The following is a 24285-nucleotide window of genomic DNA, read 5'->3' on the forward strand; positions in this document are numbered from 1 at the left end:
CTGTTGTATCCGCTTCCACCACCACCGCCGGCAGAGCACTCCACACACCCACCACTCTAAGCATGACAAACTTACCCTGACATTAACTCAGGAACGATTTCCAGCGCCTTAAAACTATGCGCCCTCATGTTAGCCATTTCAGCCCCGAGAAAATGCCTCTGACTATCCACACGATCACTGCCCCTCATCATCTGATACACCTCTTTCAGGTCACCTCTCATCATCCGTCACTCCAAGGAGAAAAGGCCAATTACACTAAGACTATTTTCATTAGGCACGTATCCACATGCTTCTTGTAGTGTGGTGACCAGAACTGAACACAGTATTCCAAGTGGGGTCTGACTAAGGTCCTATATAGTTTATATTGCCACACTGCCACACCAAGAATCTTGAACGTCCCTGACCACTGTTATTTGCCCCTAAAGCCCCCTTGGAACATGTAACCTCCCACGATGGGAATCTCTGCCTAATGGTGATTTTCCCTCCCTATTTCTGGACTGAACTTTCATGTCTGTTCAGTGGTGTGTATTTCTTAACAGGATAGCACATGGCCGTACAGAGTGTTGTTCCCGTTTTCCCTGATGAAAGTTTATCCTTCGGGAGGGGAAAAGAGAGTGGGAGAGGGGGGAGACAGGGAGGGGGGACGGAAAGAGGAGTATAGAGAAATGATAGTGGAACTACGGAGAGACAGGATGAGTGGTGGTAGAGATAGATTGGGAGGGAGAGAGAGACTTGGGGAAACAGAAAAAAGGAGGAAGAGAGCAACAAGGCCAACGGCACAGTCTGAGGAGAGATGGGAGTGGAGAAGCGGAGGCGAGAAACAGGGGTAGGAAAGAGGCGGGGCGACAGGGAGGGAAGAGAACAGCGGGAAATGAGGTGGACGTGCGTGAGAAATGAACATGGAGTGAGAGAGAGGAAAAAAGAGGCTTGGGAGAAAGAAGTGACGGAAGAGAGAGGGGGAAGGAATAGTGGAGGGAGAAAAATGGGGAAGCTAAATGGCGATAGAAGTAGGGAGGGAGAAGGGGGAGATAAATGAGGGAGAGAGGTCTGATATCCCTGTTGGTGAGAGAAGCAAGACAGGAATTGATATAGGTCGCTCATTTTAACTGGAGATGGATGAAAATCTCAGGAATTCTACATCTTCCATATAATTTTCTTTGAGATCAATAATGTGTCTATCTATCTAGATGAGTACACAATCTTTGGGGTTTGTTGCTCCCCGACCGGTTGGTTGGGTATATTTGAGGGGTACATAGGTAATCATTTAACGTAGCAAGGGGGATGGGCACAGGAGAATAGATCAGCCACAATCATAAGACACACAGGAGAATTACTCCTCATTTCTGTTCTAAATTGAGGTCCCTCTATTCTGAAGGTGGTCCCCATGATCCTGGACTCTGCACTGTAGGAAACACCCTTTTCACATCCACTCTACCTGTGTCCTCTGGTCCTCGACTCCCCCACTATAGGAAACATCCTCTCCACATCCACTTCTCTGTGTCCTTTGGTCCTAGACTCCCCCACTATAGGAGACATCCTCTCCACATCCACTCTATCTGTGTCCTCTGGTCCTAGACTCCCCAAACATAGGAACCATCCTCTCCACATCCAGTTTATCATGGCTTTTCAATATTCGAGAATGACGCCCACACCGCTTCATTAATCTAAACTCCAGCGGGAACAGGCCCAGAGACATCAAATGCTCCTCGTGCTTTAACCCCGTCAGTGCCGGAATCATTTTCATGAACATCCTCTGGAATCTCTTCAATTCCAGCACATCTTTTCAGAGATAAGGAGACCATATCACCAAACCCATAATTGCCAAGTGTGGTCTAACCAATGCCGTTTAAAGCCTTAGTATTATATCCTGCCTTCTAGTCCTCTCGTAATGAATGCTAACATCACATTTACATAAACTTAAAGGTGAAAGGCGAGGGTGGGGTGGGAAGAGGGAAGCGTTGGCATAAGGAAGCCGTAGCTATTCTACCATCATCCCTGCTAGTGTCTCCTTCCAATCAACTTTGGTGAACTATTCTCTCATGAATCTGCAGTTCATCTCACACCACTAATCATGATGAATCTTTTTTATAGCTTTACCTCTCAAACTGCAGGGTGAATTCTATCATATTCTGATTATTGACTCCTCAGCATTTCCTTACCTTGAGCTTCCAAACCAAATTTGATTCATTGCACAACACCCAATCCAGAACTACATTTTCCATAGTGGCACAACCTCAAGCTGTTCTAAAAAGCCATCTGATTGGTATTCTCCAATTTCCCTCTCTTGAGAACAAGCACCAGCCTGATTTTCACACTCTCCCTCCACCTTCCCAACTCATGGACAGCTTGTCCCACAACCATCAGGTAGGAGACTACGTAGCCTTCACACCAGGTCTACCAAACCTAAAACAGCTAATTTTCCCAAGCAATAAGTCTGATCAACAACTCTACCCACAAACGCACACTTCCACACTGCTAAACAACGCTCGTTTATCATTTTCTGTCAGTCGCCTTATGGACAGACATCCTGTGCCTTGCGACACTTTATGGACTAATGTGCGGTGTATAAGCTGTGGATATATATTTTTATTAAGGTTTGTTTTTTGCTGCACCAGACCCGGAGTAATAATTATTTCCAAATCTGAAACATGCTGAAAATGGCTGATTTTATGTGCCCCAAATAACCTGAAAACACATCCTCAACATCCGAATCCAATATCTTCCCAACCAGTGAGGTCAGACTAACTGGCCCATAATCTTGTATCTTCTACCTCTCTACCTTCTTGAAGAGTGGAGTGATATTTCCAAATTTCCAGTCTTCCAGAACCATACCAGAGGCCACTGATTCTTGAAGCATTGTTACTAATCCCTCCAGAATCTTTTCAGCCACCTCTTTCAGAACTCTCAGATGTGCACCATCTACTCCAGGTGACCTATTTACCTTTAGACCTTTCTGCTTCCCAAGAACCTTCTCATGAGTAATGTAACTTTACATAATTCTGACCACTGAATCTGGACATCCACCATCCTGCTCGTGTCTTCTGGAGTGAAGACTGATGTAAAATACTTATTCAGTTCATCTGCCAGCTTCATGCTCCACATTACTACCCCTCCAGCCTCGTTTTCCAGTGGTCTGATATCCATTCTCACTTTTGTTATATCCATATTAGTGTATTCTTTTTTCAAAATACCTTAGTCCCATTCCAATCTGGAAACTTCACAAAGAAAAACAAGAACTGAAATGACAAATTCAGAAAACCCTATTTACCACTTAGATGAAAACTACCGAGGACAGAACTAGGAAGAGCTATAATAGTCATTAAAAATAAACCAACAGTCTGATAGGATTTCTAAAGTATATATTTTCATACAAAATATTCAGGATTCAGCACACCAGACAGGTATATGCAAATCTGATTTGAAATACAGACCAGAAAACTTAAATGAAAGGCCAACTCAGAAAAATGAATCATCACTATGGAAGAAAGCATTAACCAGTGGAATGAGTCTGACCCTCCATGGGAGACATCTCAACAATCTGAGCAGACCAGATGGTGACAAGGAAGCGTCGAGCGCCCGACTCTGAGTTGGAGACCTCTTCCCAGAAATAGGGGTGCCTTGGGGAATTACAGGACAAGGTGGTTAACATTTTAAAATAAACAGAAATACATAAAAGACAAACAAACAAGGCAATAAATGCAGAAAATGCCAAGAGAAACCAGACACAATCCAACACATTCCAGGATCCTGCAGCAGTTTAACTCAATCTGATTACTTACAAAGGTACAATCAAGTGGCAAATATCATTCACCAAAATCTTGCTTTAAAATACAAACCCATTCATGACCACCATAACTTCATTAAGGCACCATGAATTTAGGCCTGATCCAGTTTTAGAGTCAAAATCTTACAAACTATAGGATAATCAATACATTGATGCAGATAGGACAATCCATAATAACCATTTGGATATAATATTACAGGATAAACAAGCAGGAACAACCCCCTCAATAGATAAAACTATTCTGAACACACACGTTCCTCGACCAATGGAGCACCTCACCACAGGCATTATTTGTGTCATCAGTCAGACAATTGAATTATTATCTCTGTCAATCAGCTTCCAAATGTTGCTACTCTGTCATTCGTTGTCCACCCCGCTGCTGATTCCCTTCTCCTCATCGTACGTTCTTACCTCGACCATCACCCAGAGCCCCAAAGTCTGCCCTGTGCGGACCCGCCTCTGGTTTCTAACCCCACTTGGTTGAACTAATGGTTTCCCATTCTGCTTTCAGCCTTTACAGGACAGTGGTGTTTTCTAACAACCCTTTAGTAGCAGGGAAAATGACCCATAATATGGAAATCAGCCATGAATAAGGAGGCTAACTGCCAATGTCATTCTTCCTCAGCCCAGAAATTTGAGAGGCAAAGAACATGTCAGACAGAACTGCAATCAACTTGACTTCTTCATTCTGCAGGAAATTCAATGGAAACCTCTTCACCCACAGAGTGGTGACTGTTTGGAATCCATCACCACAGGGAGAGCGAGAGGGGAACAACAGGGGAGGATTTCAAAGGTCTGTCATGGAACTGAATCACTGGCAGGGTTCATCCAGCCTGAGTTGACTCACACTAGGTGTGTTACAAATTCACTAAGTACTGGAGACAGAGTTTAAAATAGAACTGATTATTTGTCTCAGATCCAGAACATTAAACTCCAGTCCCATTAAAGGTGAATGTGCAGCAGAAGAAACTCCTCCCATGCCCAGTGACCAGGGTGCAGAACTGGGTGTGGTGAGCAGCAGCAATAATTGCAGAGTTCAGCACCGACAGTCACTCTCAAAATTGCATTCAGCAACGGTGATGGACAAATATCCAACATTCAGATTGAAACTTTCTCCCCAGTGTGAACCCAGTAGTGTGTCACAAGGTTAGATTACTGAGTGAATCCCTTCCCACATTCACAGCAGGTGAACGGCCTCTCCACAGTGTGAACTCAATGATGCACATTTGGTGGAGATGTCTGAGAGAAACTCTTCCCAATGTATGAGCAGGTGATCAGCCTCTACCCAGTGTGATCTCGCTGGTGTCTCTGTAGATGAGATGATCGGCGGAATCCCTTCCCACATTTACAGCAGGTGAATGGTCTCTCCCAAGTGTGAGCTCGCTGGTGTGCCAATAGGGAAGATGACCGAGTGAATCCCTTCCCACATTCTGAGCAGGTGAACTGCCTCTCCCCAGTGTGAACTGACTGATGTCTTAGTCGGTGAGAAGAGCAAGTGAATCCTTTCCCACAGTCTGAGCAGGTGAATGGCCTCTCCCCAGTGTGAATTCGTTGGTGAGCCATTAGGTTGGATGACTGACTGAATCCCTTCCCACAGACTGAGCAGGTGAACGGCCTCTCCCCAGTGTGAACTGACTGGTGTCTCAGTAGGTGACATGCCAGAGAGAATCCCTTCCCACAGTATGGGCAGCTGAATGGCCTCTCTCCGGTGTGAACTCGCTGATGATTCTGTAGGTTGGATGATCGAGAGAATCCCTTCCCACAGACTGAGCAGGTGAAAGGCTTCTCCCCGGTGTGAACTCGCTGGTGTCTCTGTAGGTAGGATGACTGACTGAATGTCTTCCCACAGATTGAGCAGGTGAACGGCCTCTCCCCAGTGTGAACTGACTGGTGTATCTGTAGGTCGGATGATTGAATGAATCCCTTCCCACATTCTGAGCAGATGAAAGGCTTCTCCCCAGTGTGAACTCGCTGGTGTCTCTTTAGGTGGGATGACTGAGTGAAAGTCTTCCCACAGTCGGAGCAGGTGAACGGCTTCTCCCCAGTGTGAATTCGCTGATGTAGCTTCAGTTGAGATGAAGAAGTGAATCCCTTCCCACAGTCCAAGCAGGTGAACAGCCGCTCCCTGGTGTGAACTCGCTGGTGAGCCATTGGGTCAGATGACTGAGTGAATCCTTCCCCACAAATTCAGCAGATGACCAGCCTCTGCCCAGTGTGAACTGACTGGTGTGTCCACAGGTGGGATGACCGACTGAATCCCTTCTCACACACAGAACAGGTGAATGGCCTTGTCCCAGTGTGAACTCACTGATGTACCTTCAGTTGTGATGACCAAGTGAATCCGTTCCCACTGTCCAAGCAGGTGAACGGCCTCTCCCCAGTGTAAAATGATGGGCATGCCAGTCGGTCAGATGATCGAGTGAAACCCTCTCCACAGTCTGAGTAGGAAGGATGGTCGATTGAACCCCTTGCTCCACTTCTTAAATATCTGGACAGAGACAGCAAAACTGGTGTGTTGTGTTTGAATTCCCATAGACAAATTCTTTGTTGTATTTAACCTGTAAAAAGATTTACAAAATCCATCAATGGGTGTGGGTCAAAATTTCAGACGAGATCACTCGAATTGTCAAGGTGTAATCTGGCATCACACTGTTACAGTGAGGTTCTAACTGAGCACAGTGCTGGTATCAGGAATGACCATCAAGTTCTCTGATGCTCTTCCAGTCTCTATAAGAATGGGACATTTCTGCCGTCTCCAATCTGTGACCTGGCTCAGTTTGACTCTCTCCATTGGTATTATTCCCTGTTCCCACTGAGCTGCATGGGTGCCTGACCCCACAGTAACTGAAACACTCCCACACAAATAATCTTTCTTGACACACAGATGGAATTTCTTTTATGTACTGTTAATTTAAAGTGCCACAGTTTTAATGCCATGTAAATATCTCCTACTCAGCTGTACTGTATTGTTGGTCTGCACAGAATTCGAGTGAATGTTAGTATTATTTAAGGTACTTGTCACAGTCATGGAAAAGTACAACACAGACACAGGCCCTTTGGCCCATCTAGCTTATGTTGAATCATTCAAACTGTCTACTCCCGTACCCCTACTATCCAGGTACCTATACGAACCTCTTAAATGTTGAAATCGAGCACGCATGCACATGTGCTGGCTGCTCATTCCACACCCGGATGACCAACTGTGTCAAGATGTTTCCCCTCATGTTTCCCTTAACGTTTCACCTTTCACACTTAACCCATGGTCGTTGGTTGTAGTCTCACCCCATCTGAATGGAAACAGCAAACTTGCATTTACCCTATCTATGCCCCTCTATCACAATCAAATCTCCACTCAATCTTCTACATTCCAAGAAATAAAGTCCTGACCTGTTCAGTCTCTCCTTACAACCCAAGTCCTCCAGACCTGGCAACATCCTTCTGAATTTTCTCTGAACTGTTTCAACCTCTTTTACATCTTTCATGCCAGTAGGTGACCAAAACTGCACACAATACTCCAAATCAGGCCTCACCAATGTCTTGTACAAAGTCAACATAACATCCATGTCCTGTACTCAGTACTTCGGTTTATGAAGGCCAATGTGACAAAATCTTTCTTCCCGTCCCTATCGAACTGTGACACCGCTTTCAGTGAAATATAGACCTGTATTCCCAGATTCCTTTCGTCTACAACACTCCTCAGTGCCCGACCAGTCACTGTGTAAGACCTACCCTGGTAGGTCCTACCAAAGTGCAACAGCTCACACTTGTCTGCATTAAATTCCATTTCCCATTTCTCAAACCATTTTTCCAGCTGGTCCAGATCGCACTGTAAGCCATGATAGTCTTCCTCGCTGTCCACTACACCCCAATCTTGGTGTCATCCACAAATTTACTGATCCAGTTAACCACACTATCATCCAGATTACTGATATAGATGACAAACAACAACAGATCAAGCACTGATCCCTATGACACACCACGAGTCACAGGCCTCCAGTCAGAGAGGCAACCATCTGCTACCACACTCTGGCTTCTCCCAAAGCCAGTGTCTCATCCAGTTTACTATCTCATCTTGAATGCTGAGTGACTGAACCTTCTTGACCAACCTCCCATATGAGACATTGTCAAGTGCCTTGCCGAAGTCCATGTAGACAACATCCACGGCCTTGCCTTCATCCACTTTCCTGATACCTTCCTCGAGAGACTCTATAAGATTGGTTAGACATGACCTACCCTGCACAAAGCCATGTTGTTTATCCTTAATCAGTCCACATCTATCCAAATACTTATACAAATACTTATACTTTGTCACCTCATATGGATTACCGTTCTGATCTTCAGCAGTATTCATTTTTCTCCCTTGCAATCTTTTTGTTCTTAACATATCTGCAGAATCCCTGAAGATTCTCCTTCATCTTGTCTGCTGGGGCAACCTCATGCCTTCTTTTATTTCTTTCATAAGTGTTCACTTGAATTTCCTGTACTTCACAAGTACCCCATTTGTTCCTATTTGACTGTCCCTGGTATGCACCTCCTTATTATTGACCTGGGAGAGGAAAGCCAAAGGGGTGATAGAAGATTCGTGAGTTTGGGGAACAAAACAAGAATGTGTCGGTTATCCCAGTGGTAAGGCTTGCTAGTGCTGCACGGTGGGTAGGGTCTGTGAAACTAAGTTGCAGGGGGAATGGGAACCTGAATAACAGAACAGATAGTGGAGGGGTTGTGGAGACAGATGTTGTTCAGACCTCAGACAAAGTCAGGAATGAAAAAGTTCAGCATGGTGCAGTGAATATGCTGAGCCCTGTATATTTCAATACAAGGAGCTGCGTAGGAAAGGCGGATTTGTTCAGGGAATGGATCAACACCTGGAATTAAGACACTAGGATTTGGGAACTGTGGATTGAGACAGGCTGCTTTAGGGCAAAGGTGTGTTTGGTCAGTGGGAGGCCTTTAAAGTGAAATTTTGAAAGTACAAAGTGGGTATGTGCTTGTCAGAATAAAAGGTGAAGATAGAAACTGTAGGGAACCTTGGTTTGCAAGAGATATTGAGACCCTGGTGAAGCACAAAATGGAGTTGCATAACAGGGATAGGCAGGTAGGCTCTTATGGAGGATAAGAAATTCAAGAAAACACAAAAGAAATAAATCAAGATGGCAAAAAAAAAGCATGAAGTTGCCCTCGCAGAAAAGATGAAGGATAATCCTCAGGGATTCTAGAGATAGATTAAGAGCAAAAGGATTGCAAGGCACAAAGTTGATCCTCTGGAAGACCGGAATGGCAATCCACGTGTGGAACCAAAGCAGATGGGGGAGATCTTAAATATCTTTTCACCTCTATTTACTCAGGAGATGGACAAAGGGTCTAAGGGAGTGTGAAAAAGCCACATTAAAATCGTGGACCCTGTACCAATTAAAGAAGAAAAGTTATTTCGCTGTTCAACATAGAACATAGCATGTTCCAGGCCATTCAGCCCACAATGTTGTGCCAACCATGTAACGTACTCTACCAACGGCGTAGAATTTCTCTACTGCATAGCCTTCTATTTCTCTAAGCTCCATGTTCCTAACTAAGAGGCTGTTAAAAAAAACCCTATTTTATCCGCCTTTACCACTGTTGCTAGCAGTGCATTCCATGGATCCACCACTCTCGGTGTGAAAAACTTACCCCTGATATTCCCTCGGTACCTATTTCCAAGCACCTTAAAACTATGCCCCCTTGCATAACCATTTCAGCCCTGGGGGAAAAAAAACCTCTGGCTGTCCACACGATCAATGCCCCTCATCATCTTATCCACCTAAAAAAGGCTCCAAACATAAACAAGGAAATTATACATCGCTTTGAGGATTTGTTAGAAGTATAGAAATTAGTGGGGTTTTTTACACAGAGAGTGGTGAGTGTGTGGAATTGACTGCCAGCGGCGGTGGTGGAGGTGGAAACGAAAGGGTCCTTTAAGAGAGTCCTGGATGGATACATGGAGCATCGAAAATTAGAGGGCTACGGGCAAGCCTAGGTAATTCTAAGGTAAGGATATGTTTGGCACAGCTTTGTGGGCCAAAAGGCATGTATCGTGCTGTAGGTTTTCTATGTTTCACTGTAGACAAAATATAAGGGTATAGAACGGGTAAATTCAAGCAGGCTTTTCAAATGATGTTAAGTGTGACAACAACCAGAGGTTATGGGTAAGTGGGGAGGTGAAAATTTATGAGGAACATCTGGAAAATCTCTTCAATGAATTGGCTATGAGAGTGCAGAGTGAAATGCCAGCACAAGTGGTGCACGCTAGCTAGGATTCACCATTTCAAAGAAGTTTGGATGGGAGCCTGGATGGTAGGGGTATGGAGGATGATGGTCCCAGTGCAGGTAGTTGCGTTAGACAGCTTGAATGTATTTTCGGCATTGACTAGATGGGCCAAATAGATAGATAGATAGATAGATAGATAGATAGATAGATAGATAGATAGATAGATAGATAGATAGATAGATAGATAGATACTTTATTCATCCCCATGGGGAAATTCAACATTTTTTTCCAATGTCCCATACACTTGTTGTAGCAAAAACTCATTACATACAATACTTAACTCAGTAATAATATGATATGCATCTAAATCACTAACTCAAAAAAGCATTAATAATAGCTTTAAAAAAAGTTCTTAAGTCCTGGCAGCTGAATTGTAAAGCCTAATGGCATTGGGGAGTATTGACCTCTTCATCCTGTCTGAGGAGCATTGCATCGATAGTAACCTGTCGCTGAAACTGCTTCTCTGTCTCTGGATGGTGCTATGTAGAGGATGTTCAGGGTTTTCCATAATTGACCGTAGCCTACTCAGCGCCCTTCGCTCAGCTACCGATGTTAAACTCTCCAGTACTTTGCCCACGACAGAGCCCGCCCTCCTTACCAGCTTATTAAGACGTGAGGCGTCCTTCTTCTTAATGCTTCCTCCCCAACATGCCACCACAAAGAAGAGGGCGCTCTCAACAACTGACCTATAGAACATTTTCAGCATCTCACTGCAGACATTGAATGACGCCAACCTTCTAAGGAAGTACAGTCGACTCTGTGCCTTCCTGCACAAGGCATCTGTGTTGGCAGTCCAGTCTAGCTTCTCATCCAACTGTACTCCCAGATACTTGTAGGTCTTAACCTGCTCCACACATTCTCCATTAATGATCACTGGCTCCATATGAGGCCTAGATCTCCTAAAGTCCACCACCATCTCCTTGGTCTTGGTGATATTGAGACGCAGGTAGTTTGAGTTGCACCATATCACAAAGTCCTGTATCAGTTTCCTATACTCCTCCTCCTGTCCATTCCTGACACACCCCACTATGGCCGTGTCATCAGCGAACTTCTGCACATGGCAGGACTCCGAGTTATATTGGAAGTCTGATGTGTACAGGGTGAACAGGACCGGAGAGAGTACGGTTCCCTGTGGCGCTCCTGTGCTGCTGACCACCGTGTCAGACCTACAGTCTCCCAACCGCACATACTGAGGTCTCTCTGTCAAGTAGTCCACTATCCAATCCACCATGTGAGAGTCTACTCCCATCTCCGTTAGTTTGTTTCCATAGCCTGTTTCCATACTGAACTTCTCCATGTTTCTATGACAGAGAAGTTGGCCGAACTTGTTTGGACGGGGAAAGGTAGGAGTGACAACGGAGCAGCAATGGCTGCAGTTTCTGGGAGCAATTCGGGAGCTGAGTGATTGATACATCCCAAAGAAGTGAAAGCACTGGAAAGGCAGGAGGACACAACCGTGGCTGAAATGAGAAGCCAAAGCCAACATAAAAGCCGAAGAGAGGGCAAACAAAAGAGCAAAAGCTATTGGGAAGCTTTGAGAAACCAACAGAAGACCGAAAAACAAGTCAGATGAGTTGAGGACATAGAATGATGGTTAATGAGTCAGTCATTAGCGAGTCTTGGCAGCACCCAACAGTCTGAGCATTTAGAAGAACAAAATATCCAGGGCCTCAATATCTATTAAAAACCCAGGTTCCCTGCACCAGTTACCTTTCAACCTTTATTTTGGCAGTCACATACAAACTCAACACCCTCAAAATTTCACTTCTGAAGACCTCCCACTTAGCAAGTACTCCTTTGCCAGAAAACAAACTGTCCCAAACCACCCTTGTCAGATCCTTTCTGATAACATTAAAATTGACCTTTCTCCAATTGAGAATCTCCACCCGTGGTCCAGACCACTCTTTTTCCATATTTACTTTCAATTTCATGGCATTATGATCACTAATTTCTGTCACCAGCCGTGGATCATTTCCTAACAGCTTATTGCACACTTATACATCCAGAATTCTAGGTACTGATTAAGGGCCCATTTGACAAACTCTACCCCATCTATTCCTTTCACAGTATGGGAGTCCCAGTCAATATATGGAAAGTTAAAATCACTTACTAAATCAACCTTTGTTTCTTGGCATGGTCTGCGATCTCTCTACAAATTTGTTCCTCTGAATCGCTCAGACTGTTGGGTGCAAACAAGTCCCAATGATGGATTGAATATCATAATTCCCTGTCCTCAGCTCATCTGGAATCTGGACAGAAGGTATGGAGACAGGCTAACCCCTATTGATATCAATGGATCAGGGGTTGAGAGGGTGAACAACTTTAAGTTTCATGGCATAAACGTCACCAAGGATCTCACATGGTCTGCATATACTGGCTGTGTTGTGAAAACAGCACAGCGCCTCTTTCACCTCAGATGGTTGAAGAAGTTTGGGATGGGGACCCAAATCCTAAGGACTTTCTACAGGAACACAATTCAGAGCATCCTGACTGGCTGCATCACTGCTTGGTATGGGAACTGTACTTTCCTTAATTGCAAGAACCTTTACTGGTAGAGGGAAGAATGAATTAAATTAAATACCAGCAAATTCTGGAAGCAAACATCACACTGTCTATAAAAAAGCCGAAGATGAAAAGAGGATGGCTTCTACAACAAGATAATGATCCTAAACACACCTCAAAATCCACAATGCACCACCTCAAGAGGTGCAAGCTGAAGGTTTTGCCATGACACTCACAGTCCCCCGACCTAAACATCATCGAGAATCTGTGGATGGACCTCAAAAGATCAGTGCATGCAAGACAGCTCAAGAATCGACAGAACTAGAAGCCTTTTGCAAAGGAAGAATGGGCGAAAATCCCCCAAACAAGAATTGAAAGACTCTTAGCTGGCTACAAAATACATTTACAAGCTGTGATACTTGCCAAAAGGGGGTGTTACTAAGAACTGACCATGCAGGGTGCCCAAACTTTTGCTTTTGGCCCTTTTCCTTTTTTGTTATTTTGAAACTGTAAAAGATGGAAATACAAAAGCTTTCTTGCTTAAAATATTAAAGAAATGTGTCATCATTTTTGGAAATCAGTTCAAATTTTACTCGTTTAACTATTCACAGTAACAAAAATTTTGACCAGGGGTGCCCAAACGTTTGCATGCCAGTGTAATTGAGCAGGCCTCCTTTGAAGCGGCCGTCTCCGCCCAGAAGGCTGAGTTGTTCCTACAACTAATAATACCACTATGTCTGTTGTGAAAATATTGCTAAATAACTCCTCACTATGGACTTCCAGAAATAAGCCAGGACAATGGGCCAAAATAAATGAGGAAATCTCTAAAGAACTTGCTATAAAACATCAGTTCCATTGCACCCGTCATCTGAAAGCATTGGCATAGTGGAACAAGCCAATGGTACTTTGAAAGATAAGTTGGCAAAACTTAGACAAGAAACTGAAATGATCTGGTTGAAGGTTTTACACTTAGTCCTATTCCATATGGGAATCACGCCATCAAGTTAGACAGGGCTGTCACCTGCAGAAATTATCTACAGGAAGCCCATGAGAACCCCATGGGGACCCCGACCTTGTTTGCCGCTCCTCCCTGACAGCTTACCTACAACATTGGATATGCATACCTTGGGGGAGGAGATGGGAAAATATTTATGGAAATTAACAAAAACTCTCCAAAGCTTGCATTCACAGGTACGACAGGCCTATCGAGAGGACGAAACCCCAACTAAAGGTGACTACTCCACCATCGAGCCTGGAGATTTTGTCCTGCTCAAGAACTGGGATGGTAGGAAGTTGGGACCGAGGTGGAGAGGACTTTACCAAGTGCTACTGACAACACCTCCTGCAGTGATGGTGGAAGGGCAGCTCCGGTGGATACATCGAACGGACTGTAAACACGTTACTGGCAGAACTGATAAGGACTGGAAAATGTGCTGGTTAATGCTGATTTTAATGATCTTAAGGGAACCTGCCCCTGTCTTGGGAGGCCCCAGTTTTACACTTTCCTGTCCCTCTGCCACACCTACGCTAAGCACGTAGAGCGGGGAGCATGTTGGGTAAGTGATGAAATTCCCCAACAGGGTCAGACTACGATCCCCATGTCACTGGTGCCCCTGAGTACTAGCGAAGTAAATTCAGTTCTGGTGTTTTCTGATAGCCGTAATGGTAGCATTGTTAATTGCACCATATCCAGGTCTGGAAGGCGAGACTGGGGATGGTGTTGCTTTGAGGGTTGGAGTCGTAGATCTCCTCCACAAGACCCCTCCAAGCTATGGCTGGGGATAAGAGTTACATCTCCAGCAGTGGCTAGTACTACTTGTTGGTGTAACCAGAATGAGAGTGCACCCTATCAAGTGGGAAGTAGTAACTGTACCAAGAATCAAACTTCTGATACCCCTGGACCACAATATGGAACTTATTGGGTTTGTGGAAACGGGGCCTATCCCTGGCTGCCGGGAGAAAGAACAGGGCAGCGGCATGGAACCACACCCCACCAGACGGGTTCTCGAGGGGGGCCGAGGGTTGGAGTGGTTGTTGCTACTTGGCCGACCTTGTGCCACACTTGAGGATCCTGGCTCAGCCTCAGGATCACCCCCATTGGAATAGGCAACGAAGGGTTGCCTGATAAATTTGGTGGATTGCTTTGAGAAATAATAAGCAGGGTGGACAAAGGAGATTTGGTAGATATTGTGTACGTGGATTTTCAGACCTTTGACAAAGTACCACACATGAGCTTTCTTAACGAGCTCTGAGCCTGGTTGGGCAGTGATGAGGAAGGGGCTGATCTCGGGTTTGTGTAATTCGAAGAGCGGTTGCAGTGGGAAAGGGCCGGGACCCAGCCAGGCGGCTGCACTGTCAGGGCCGGGAATGTAGGATCAGTTAGTTCTGGTTCCCCAAGCTGTGAGAGTGGATGTCGGTGACGAGGATCTGTCTACATGTACGGGTGTGGGGTAAATGGTGGGAATGTTGTGGGGCTACCGACGGGGTGGAGGGAGGTTGGGGATGTGGGTTATCGGACACAGTGTGACCCGGGAGGAAGGGTCCAAGGGCAGATTACGTTGTGAGCAAGGATCTGGTCCATTGTATCAGACAGATTTCAGGAAGCAACAAATCTCTCTTTATATTAATCACTGTCTAATCTTGCTGCTACCATTGTGTTTGTCACAGAGCCCAGAGACTGGGAACAGCTCGATGGTAGGAAGCAGATGGTGATGATGGGAGCAAACACGAGGAAATCTGCAGATGCTGGAAATTCAAACAACACACACAAAATGCTGTTGGAACACAGCAGGCCAGGCAGCATCTATAAGGTGAAGCACTGTCGACGTTTTGGGCCAAGACCCTTCGTCAGGACTGTCTGAAAGGAAAGATACTAAGAGATTTGAAAGTAGCAGGGGGAGGGGGAAATGCGAAATGATAGGAGTAGACTGGAGGGGGTGGGATAAAGCTAAGAGCTGGAAAGGTGATTGGCGAAAGTGATACAGAGCTGGAGAAGGGAAAGGATCATGGGACGGGAGGCCTCGGGAGAAAGAAAGGGGGAGGGGGGAAGCATCAGAGGTTGACAGTGTTTCTCCTTATAGATGCTGTCTGGCCTGCTGTGTTCCACCAGCATTTTGTGTGTGTTGGTGATGATGGGAGGCTGTTTATTGGAGTCAAGGCCCGTGCCTCCTGGAGCTCCCCAGGGTGACACCCATTGCTACTTGTCATCTATGTCAATAATCTGGTTGAGAATGTACAGGGTATGGGTAGTGATTTTGCAGCAAGTAATTGAAAACAATTACCTCCTTTTGCAGGATAGTAAATATAAACACCCCTCTTTCCCTCTCCACACTCAGAACCAACCAAAAGCTACTTCAGAAGATGCAAGTTCTTCAAATGAGCAAACACTGAGGGAATGTGAGTGACTTTAAAGAGCCGGGATACTGACAGCACGTTACAGACCTGGAGTGATTGCAACTGGGTCTGACAGACTTAACTGATACATTCATTCTCACCTCATCTATTCCCTACTTCATTTTGTACAGATACCATAAATTCCAGTGTATAAGCCGAGAATTAGGCCCCAAATTTTGGTCCTAAAATTAGGGGGTCGGCTGATACAGAGGGTGCCAACTTTGGAAAAACGAATACAGGGAAGACAGGTCATATTTATTGGTTGTTTTTGAGTCAAATTCGTTCCACTCTCAACGCATGAATTCTTTGGTTTGTTTAAACCGACATCTAGTGGCTGGAGCACGGAGATCAAACCACCGGGGATGACTGCAATGTCCGTGTTTTCAGCTTTCAGTGCTGCTTTTGACTCACCTGACAAGTGCGCTTTGAACACGTCCCAGACAAGGAGTCATCATTCAGTCATGGTCAGATATAAGATGTAGGGACAGAATTAGGTGATTCGATCCATCGAGTCTGCCCCACCACTCAACCATGGCTGAGATTTATTCCAACACCATATTCCTGCCTTCCTCCTGTAACTCTGAAGCTACTTAGCAATCATGAACATATTCATCTCTGTCATAAATATACCCAAATGGCAGCCTCAACCAACCTCTGTGGCAACAAATTCCACAGATCAGTCATCTTTTGGCTGAAAAAATGTTTCTCATCACAATTTTGAAGGGAAGCATCTTTATTCTGAGACTGTGCTGTCAGATCACAGACTCTCAGTCTAATGGAAACATCCTCTCCATGTCTACTGTATCCAGGCTTTTCAGCATTTGGTAGGTTTACTTAACCACACATCCCTCCGCAACTCCTACCGTCCCTCTGAACTCTATTGAGCACAGCCCCATAACCATCAAATGCTCCTCATACATAAAGCCGATCATTCCTGAGATTATTCACGTGAACCTTGTTACTAATCCCTCCACCACCCCCACCGTCCCTCTGAACTCCATTGAGCACAACCCCAGAACCATCAAATGTTCCTCATACATAAAGCCAATCATTCCTGAGATTATTCACGTGAACCTTGTTACTAATCCCTCCACCACCCCCACCGTCCCTCTGAACTCCATTGAGCACAGCCCCATCCATAACCATCAAATGCTCCTCATACATAAAGCCGATCATTCCTGAGATTATTCACGTGAACCTTGTTACTAATCCCTCCACCACCCCCACCGTCCCTCTGAACTCCATTGAGCACAGGTCCCATAACCATCAAATGCTCCTCATACATAAAGCCGATCATTCCTGAGATTATTCATGTGAACATTGTTACTAATCCCTCCACCACCCCCACCGTCCCTCTGAACCCTTTGAAACTGGGTCAGCTGTCCCTTGACAATGCCTCTGAAGGTGTGTTTGGGATGGTGGCTCCCTGTGTGTAGGAGGGTGTGTGTGTCTGTGGTTTTAAAGAATACCTTGGTAGCTAGTTTTCGGTTGCCACTTTCTGGTGCTAGTTTAAACACTGTGGTGTCCAGGAAGTCAATCTTCTCCTTATTTGTTATAGCTTTAACCTTAATGGATGAGTGATGATCCCTCCTTGAGAGGGATGGAATATAAACTCATTCTCTCCTCAGATTAGCAGCACTGCTTCCAAAGGAACTCCAGAAAAAAAACCCACTTGATCCCAGACCAGAAATACTCGCTCAACACCTCGTAAACCCGGGCAGCTTGATCCCCGGGTCCATGTTACTTGGGTCTAAACAGGGGTGCAGTGCTGCCGGAGCTCACCGGAGCACCACTCCAGCACCTCTGTAAAAAAGTCAAAATAAACAAGCGGGAAATTTAACAGCGGCTGCATATTAAATTGAGGGAATTTTATGGAAGCGGGGGTTGGGGATAGGGGTTGGTGGATGGGGGGGGGGATGCCACTAATAACATTAAGATAAGATCGTTTTTGGTGAAATCCTGGAGCTGTGACTGTGGTGGTCCGTGGATTATTCGCTAATACAAAAGTAATTTTTTTCTCACTAACAACCCGACGGCTTCTAAGCAAACAACGTTACTCCACTTGCTTGGTAATTATATTATATGATTATTAGTGAATGCAACTGTGCAATACTTTGTCATATTATTAAATTAAGTGTTATATGTTTTATTGTACCAACATTTACTGAAATGCAGTGATTGGCTATAATCTTCTTAATGTCTTAACTATCACCGTATTTCTGTGGAGCTCTGGAATTCATATATATTTCTTTCATATTTGTTTAGTGTTTGACATTATAAAAAGCCCAATTTGTGTACGTGCTCATCACATGAATGGGGCAAGGAGTCAAGGAAGTTGCCCAGCACATGAAAGGAGCAGGTACACAATTGGGTGTGACATACGAGGGGCGATTGATAGATTCGTGGCCTAAGGTGGAAGGAGTCGATTTTAGAAAAACTAGCAATTTTCCATTATCTGAAACAGAAATACCGCAAAAGTTACTAACTTCAAACTTTCTGCATAATTACTCAAAGAGTTGAACTGCAAGTGCATGTACCGTGAGCTGTATAACTTTAGCCGTTCTAACATAGGCCACAAACTAATCAATCACCGCTCGTACAGTTCCGGCAGCTAAAAGATTGGCATTGCACCCCTGCTCCAGCCGTCCGGCAGAGCTCGGGCCCGGCCCTTTCCCAATGCAACCGGCCCCCAATTTACAGAAATCCGCCGAGATCAGACCCCACTCACCCCCACTCTAGTCGGAGAACGCCCCCCCCACCCCAACAGCCGCAGTCGGCACTGCGCATGCGTTTAACAGGAGTTTTTCCGCAGCACCACCGGTGGCCGGAGGTCTGCACATCGTCGCCAGTGGCCGGAGGTCCGTACAGCGACACCAGCGGCCGAAGGACTGCACATCGCCACTAGTGGCCAGCGGTCCCTGCAACGCCTCCTGTGATCGGAGGCGTGAGGGACAACGGAGAGGCAAATCACAAACGCGGCAAAGTCTGCAGATAATACACACAAAATGCAGGTGGGACACAGCAGACCAGACAGCATCTATAAGGAGAAGCACTGTCGACATTTCGGACGGAATGTCTCTTCCTCTCTGACTTTACACGACTGTCGACCCTTTTCGATAGATGCTGCCGGGACTGCTGAGTTCCGCCAGAATTTTGTGTGTGTTGTTTGAATTTCCAGCATCTGCAGATTTCTTTGTGGTTGCTCTTTAAAGTCTGCAGATGCAAGAAATCCAGAGCAACACAAATCGATATTCATGCCATCAGGTTGTGGGGTGGGGGGGGGGGGGGGGAGCTACCCAGACGGAATATAAGGTGCAGATCCTGGACCTAGAGGGTGGCCTTAACTTGGCACAAAAGGAGGGGATGGGTTGGCACGTAGAATCGGGTGTCATTCGACGTGTCGAATGAAAATGTTTGGACACCGGGAAGTCCCGCTGGGAGCGGATAGTTCAAAGGTCAGTTTATTATCAAAGCAGGTATCCATACACAACTCTTGCGTTTTTTTTTTCCAGAGAACCACAAAACAAAAAAAGAGCATGAAAGTCGTTCAGAGAGAAAAATCAATCTCCCACCCCACCCCCCGCATCAAAAAGAACGGCATCCGGATCATCAAACCCCGAAACCCACCCCTCCCGCACAAAAGGGAACAATAACATCGATCCGCCCCCCAAAAAAACAACCCTACCCCGCACAACTGCGGAGGAGCTGGTGTCACCAGTGTAGAGGCGGCCGCATCGGGAGCAGCGGACACAATAGGCGACCCCGGAGGATTCACAGGTGAAGTGTCGCCTCACCTGGAAGGATGTTTGGACAACGGAGAGAATTCGGCCGTCCGGCCCTTTCACTGTGACACCCCGAACTCCACATCAAATCCGTCCAAACGAATCTGGGCGAACTTTAATGACCAATAAATATAATTCCTCTCAGCGATCAGCTGTCTGAATGTATAACTGACTTTAAAGAGGAAGGGGTATCTGTGGTCCACATTGTCAGGGTGTTGAGTTTACCGGGGGACAAAGACTGCAGGGACGAGAGGTTTTCTGTTGACTAATACACTGTGTGTGGACCCCGCTGGCAATTTTGGTGGTGTGACCCGAATCGAGACAAACACCACGCTGCCCACTCCACCAACAACACGGCACAGCCGGACACATAACAGGGGACTTTACATCTCACAACACTGGATTCAGTGATGAAACCCGTGATTAATGTTGTTGTCCCACTGAAATCATCAGAAACGTCCATTCAGGCGTTTTTAAATGTGAGCGCTCCGCCACAGGTGACGTCACACAGCTCCGCCCCCCCACGAGACTGACGTCACATATAGGCTCCCCACACCGGGATCTGCCCTCACTTGCGCGGTGTCTACGTCACCCGCGCGCTGCTGTGCTCGAGCTTTATCGGGGAAGGTCAGCGGGAGACGCTCATGGAGTGAGTACTGTTTCAGATCCGCTCCATAACCTTTACTTTTTTTAACCTTTGATCACCCTTATTCAACTTATTGTTATATACACCAAAAGACTTTTGCTACTTTCTCGGGCTTATTGTTAAGATTTTATTGTGAATTTTGGAAGATATGCAAACAGAAATGGCTCTTAGATCCAAAGGACGAGAACCGGGGCGAAACCCGAACGGTAATGGAAAGAAGCCAGCTCAACCGCAACGCATTGAGTTAACTTACGAACTGCTTATGGAGCTTTTGGATAAAAAATTTGAGGAACAACATCAGGCTTTTCAACGAGATATAAAGGCTTTTCAAGATTATATGGTTAAGACGGATTCAGTAATTAACCAGCAGCAAGCGCTTATCAAATTGCTGCAAGAAGAAGCTCGGAAACGAGATTTGACAATTGAAAAATTGCAACAGGATTTAATTTCGACTATTAAACTGGTGGAGACACTTAAAGCCAAGAGTGTCGATTTGGAGAATCGGTCCAGAAGACAGAACCTACGCATACTTGGTCTCCCAGACGGTACAGAACAAGGCGATCCTTCGAAATACTTTGCTCAATTTCTAAAAGAGGTGTTTCCGTCGGTTTTTCCAGTAAACCCTCCGCTACTTGACCGAGCACATAGAATTTGGAGTCGTTCACCGACGGTTTCAGATAAGCCCCCGGTGGTAATCGTCCGATTTCATTACGTACACGATAAAGAACAACTCATTCGTGAAGCTCGAAGGGCTGGGATGATTAAATTTCGTGATTATTGCTTTCGCTTGGTGCAGGATTTCAGCCCAGAAGTTATGAAAAAAAGGCTGCTTTTTAAACCTCTGATGTCTGAATGTTATGAGAAAAATCTAAAACCTGCGCTCTTATACCCGGCGAAGCTCAGGATCTCCCCCCCGAATGCTCCGCGTAAAGTATTTTTGTCTACCTTTGAAGCGAAAAAGTATTTGGAGGAGAACTTCCCTACTGATACAGTTACTACTAGCCATTAAATGAGTGATTCTGATCGTGAAAGATGGTTTTCGATTTCTTAAACCAGGGTTAGTCTCTGGTTATTGGTGTAGGTTTATCCTATACTTCATATTTAAGTTAAAGTGTGTTTTCGTTATATTAATCGCTCTGTCTTATACACTTTAACTACTATACTATATTTTTGTCTATTATTTTTGCTCCCTTGAAGGTATATTTTTAACCTTTCGAACTGAATTTTTTGTTTAATATCAAGATAATGGTTTTTTGCAAAGTATTGGTTTAGTTTAAGATGGCGTTATTGTTTCTTTTTTTCGTCTTCTTCCTATAATGCATCGCTTATCATAGTTTAAATACTTCTTGATTTGTTTGGGATATAACCCGTTTTATAAACTTTTAGTGATTATATTCCCTTTTTCTTTACAACTCAGCATATTAAGAAGCGCAGTTCTTAGTACTGCGATCATAATTCTTAAAGTTCGGGTGGTTTTTTTTAATATATATCCGTTAAACAGGAGTGGTCTCCCGCTGATATGGGGTTAGAGTTAGTTTATTTTTTCTTTTTTCTAGCCATATTTTGGCTTTTTTTCTTTTTCATGCGGGGGTGGGGGTTGGTCTGTTTTCTTTTTTAATTTTTCTCTTATCAATTTGTTTTAGTTTTTTTACTTGGGCTGTTCTTGAACTACAAATATGTCTACGATGTCGTCACTTCCGGGTCCGCTCTTTATTTTTGTCCCTCTTCCGGATGCATGAGTTTATAACATGGTTATCCCTTTATATACCAAAGGGATGACTTTAGAAACATGGCTCAAACCATTAACTTTGTGTCTTGGAATACTAATGGATTAAACCATCCGATTAAACGAAAGAAGATTTTTAAAGTATTCCAAAGACTTAATGCTCATATTATTTTTGTACAAGAAACTCATGTGAGGAAGGAGGACAAATATCGCTTTTTTAGGTCTTGGCGGGGTCAACAGTATCATTCGAATTCGAATGCCAAAGTTAAGGGAGTTTCAATTTTTATTGACTCCTCTATTGCATTTGTTCAACATGATATCCTTTCGGATCCGAATGGTAGATTTTTGTTAATTACGGGTTTACTCGGTAATAAAAAGATTGCTATGGTTAATGTTTATGCCCCGAATGTGGATTGTCCTGACTTTTTTAAGTCCTTATTTACTTCTTTACCTAATTTAAATGAATATAAGTTAATAATGGGTGGTGACTTTAATTGTTGTTTAATTCCTTTGATGGACAAATCTACACCTATTCAGACTCTACCCAATAAGTCGGCCACTTGTATTAACTCCTTTTTGACTGATAATGGAGTTTTTGATATTTGGAGATTTCGCCATCCTAATGACAAAGAGTTTTCTTTTTTCTCACATGTTTATCACTCCTATTCGAGAATTGATTATTTTTTTATTGACTCTTGTTTTATTCCATCGGTAATTGGTTGTAATTATGATATTATAGCTATTTCAGACCATGCTCCATTAAAACTTTCTATTAACTTTACGGATACAGCTTTAAGTGCTAGACAATGGCGATTTGACTCTACCTTAGTGCAAGAACCGGACTTTATTAAATTTATGAAGGAACAGATCGATTTCTTCTTTTCAACTAATTCCACGGAGGATATCTCATGCGGAACACTTTGGGACACTTTTAAAGCGTATATACGTGGACAGATTATCTCTTATTCTGCTGGTCTGAGAAAACGCATTAAGAAGGAAACTCTTTTACTGGTTGATAAAATTAAAGAGATTGACAAGAAATATTCGACTACTCCTAGCATGGAACTTTATAAACAAAGGGTTGAACTTCAAATGGAACATAGTTTATTACTTACATCTCCGATTGAAAATCAATTAATGAAAACCAGATCTGATTTCTATATACATAGTGATAAATCGGGAAAACTGTTAGCTAGTCAGCTGAAGAATGTTTCAGTTAAACGCCAAATCACTAAGGTTCGACAGCAGAATGGGGATTTGACAGTTAACCATGATGACATAAATAAGTCTTTTCAAGACTTTTATACCTCCCTGTATAAATCTGAATTCCCTCAGGATCATAATACCATGTGTGATTTTTTCGGGAAATTGAATTTTCCAAAACTATCATCTGATGATCTTTCAGTAATAGATACTCCGTTTACGGATGCGAAAATTAAAGGGGTTATTTCCTCAATGAATTCTGGGAAAGCACCAGGTCCAGATGGGTATACAGTAGAATTTTTTAAATGTTTTTCTGATACTCTATCTCCTTGGCTATGCAAGGTTTTTGAAGAAGCAATTAGATTGGGGAAGTTGCCACAATCTTTTTATAGAGCTTCCATTTCTTTAATACTGAAGAAAGATAAAGACCCTACTGATTGTGCATCCTACAGACCAATATCTTTATTGAATGTGGATTCTAAGATCTTTTCCAAGTTGCTGGCTTCTAGGCTGGAGAAGGTATTACCCGAAATTATTTCGGAAGACCAAACTGGTTTTATTAAAAATCGCTATTCTTTTTTCAATGTTAGGAGATTATTGAACATTGTTTATACTCCTTCACATAATACTTCAGAATGTGTTATTTCATTAGATGCGGAAAAAGCATTTGATAGAGTTGAATGGCCTTACTTATTTTATGTGCTGGAGAAGTTTAATTTCAGTCCGACCTTCATTTCTTGGATTAAACTGATATATCAAACTCCAGTAGCCTCGGTGTTTACTAATAATCAAAGATCTCCATTTTTTCGTTTATTTCGGGGCACTAGACAAGGTTGTCCTCTTAGTCCATTACTATTTAACATCGCTTTAGAACCTTTGGCAATTGCCATCAGAGAATCACAGGATATTTTGGGTATTAATCGTGGAACAGATATTCATAAGGTATCT

General features: G+C 44.1%; 1 protein-coding gene across 1 annotated transcript; it reads right to left on the minus strand.

Moving 5' to 3' along the window:
- Window positions 1–3392: 3392 nt before the first annotated feature.
- LOC140721973 (uncharacterized) lies at window positions 3393–7095 on the minus strand. Its single transcript, XM_073036801.1, has 2 exons — window positions 6917–7095; window positions 3393–6342 (listed from the first exon to the last, which is right to left on the minus strand). The coding sequence occupies exon 2, from the start codon at window positions 5933–5935 to the stop codon at window positions 5066–5068; it is 870 nt and encodes a 289-aa protein (XP_072892902.1). The 5' UTR covers window positions 5936–6342; window positions 6917–7095; the 3' UTR covers window positions 3393–5065.
- Window positions 7096–24285: the final 17190 nt, after the last annotated feature.

This window comes from Hemitrygon akajei, unplaced genomic scaffold (genome assembly GCF_048418815.1).
Source record: "Hemitrygon akajei unplaced genomic scaffold, sHemAka1.3 Scf000066, whole genome shotgun sequence".
Classification (NCBI taxonomy): Eukaryota; Metazoa; Chordata; class Chondrichthyes; order Myliobatiformes; family Dasyatidae; genus Hemitrygon; species Hemitrygon akajei.

Coding starts and splice junctions, on each gene's coding strand:
- LOC140721973 (XM_073036801.1), bottom strand. CDS start 5,935: ATGGCTCACCAGCGAGTTCACACCAGGGAGCGGCTGTTCACCTGCTTG.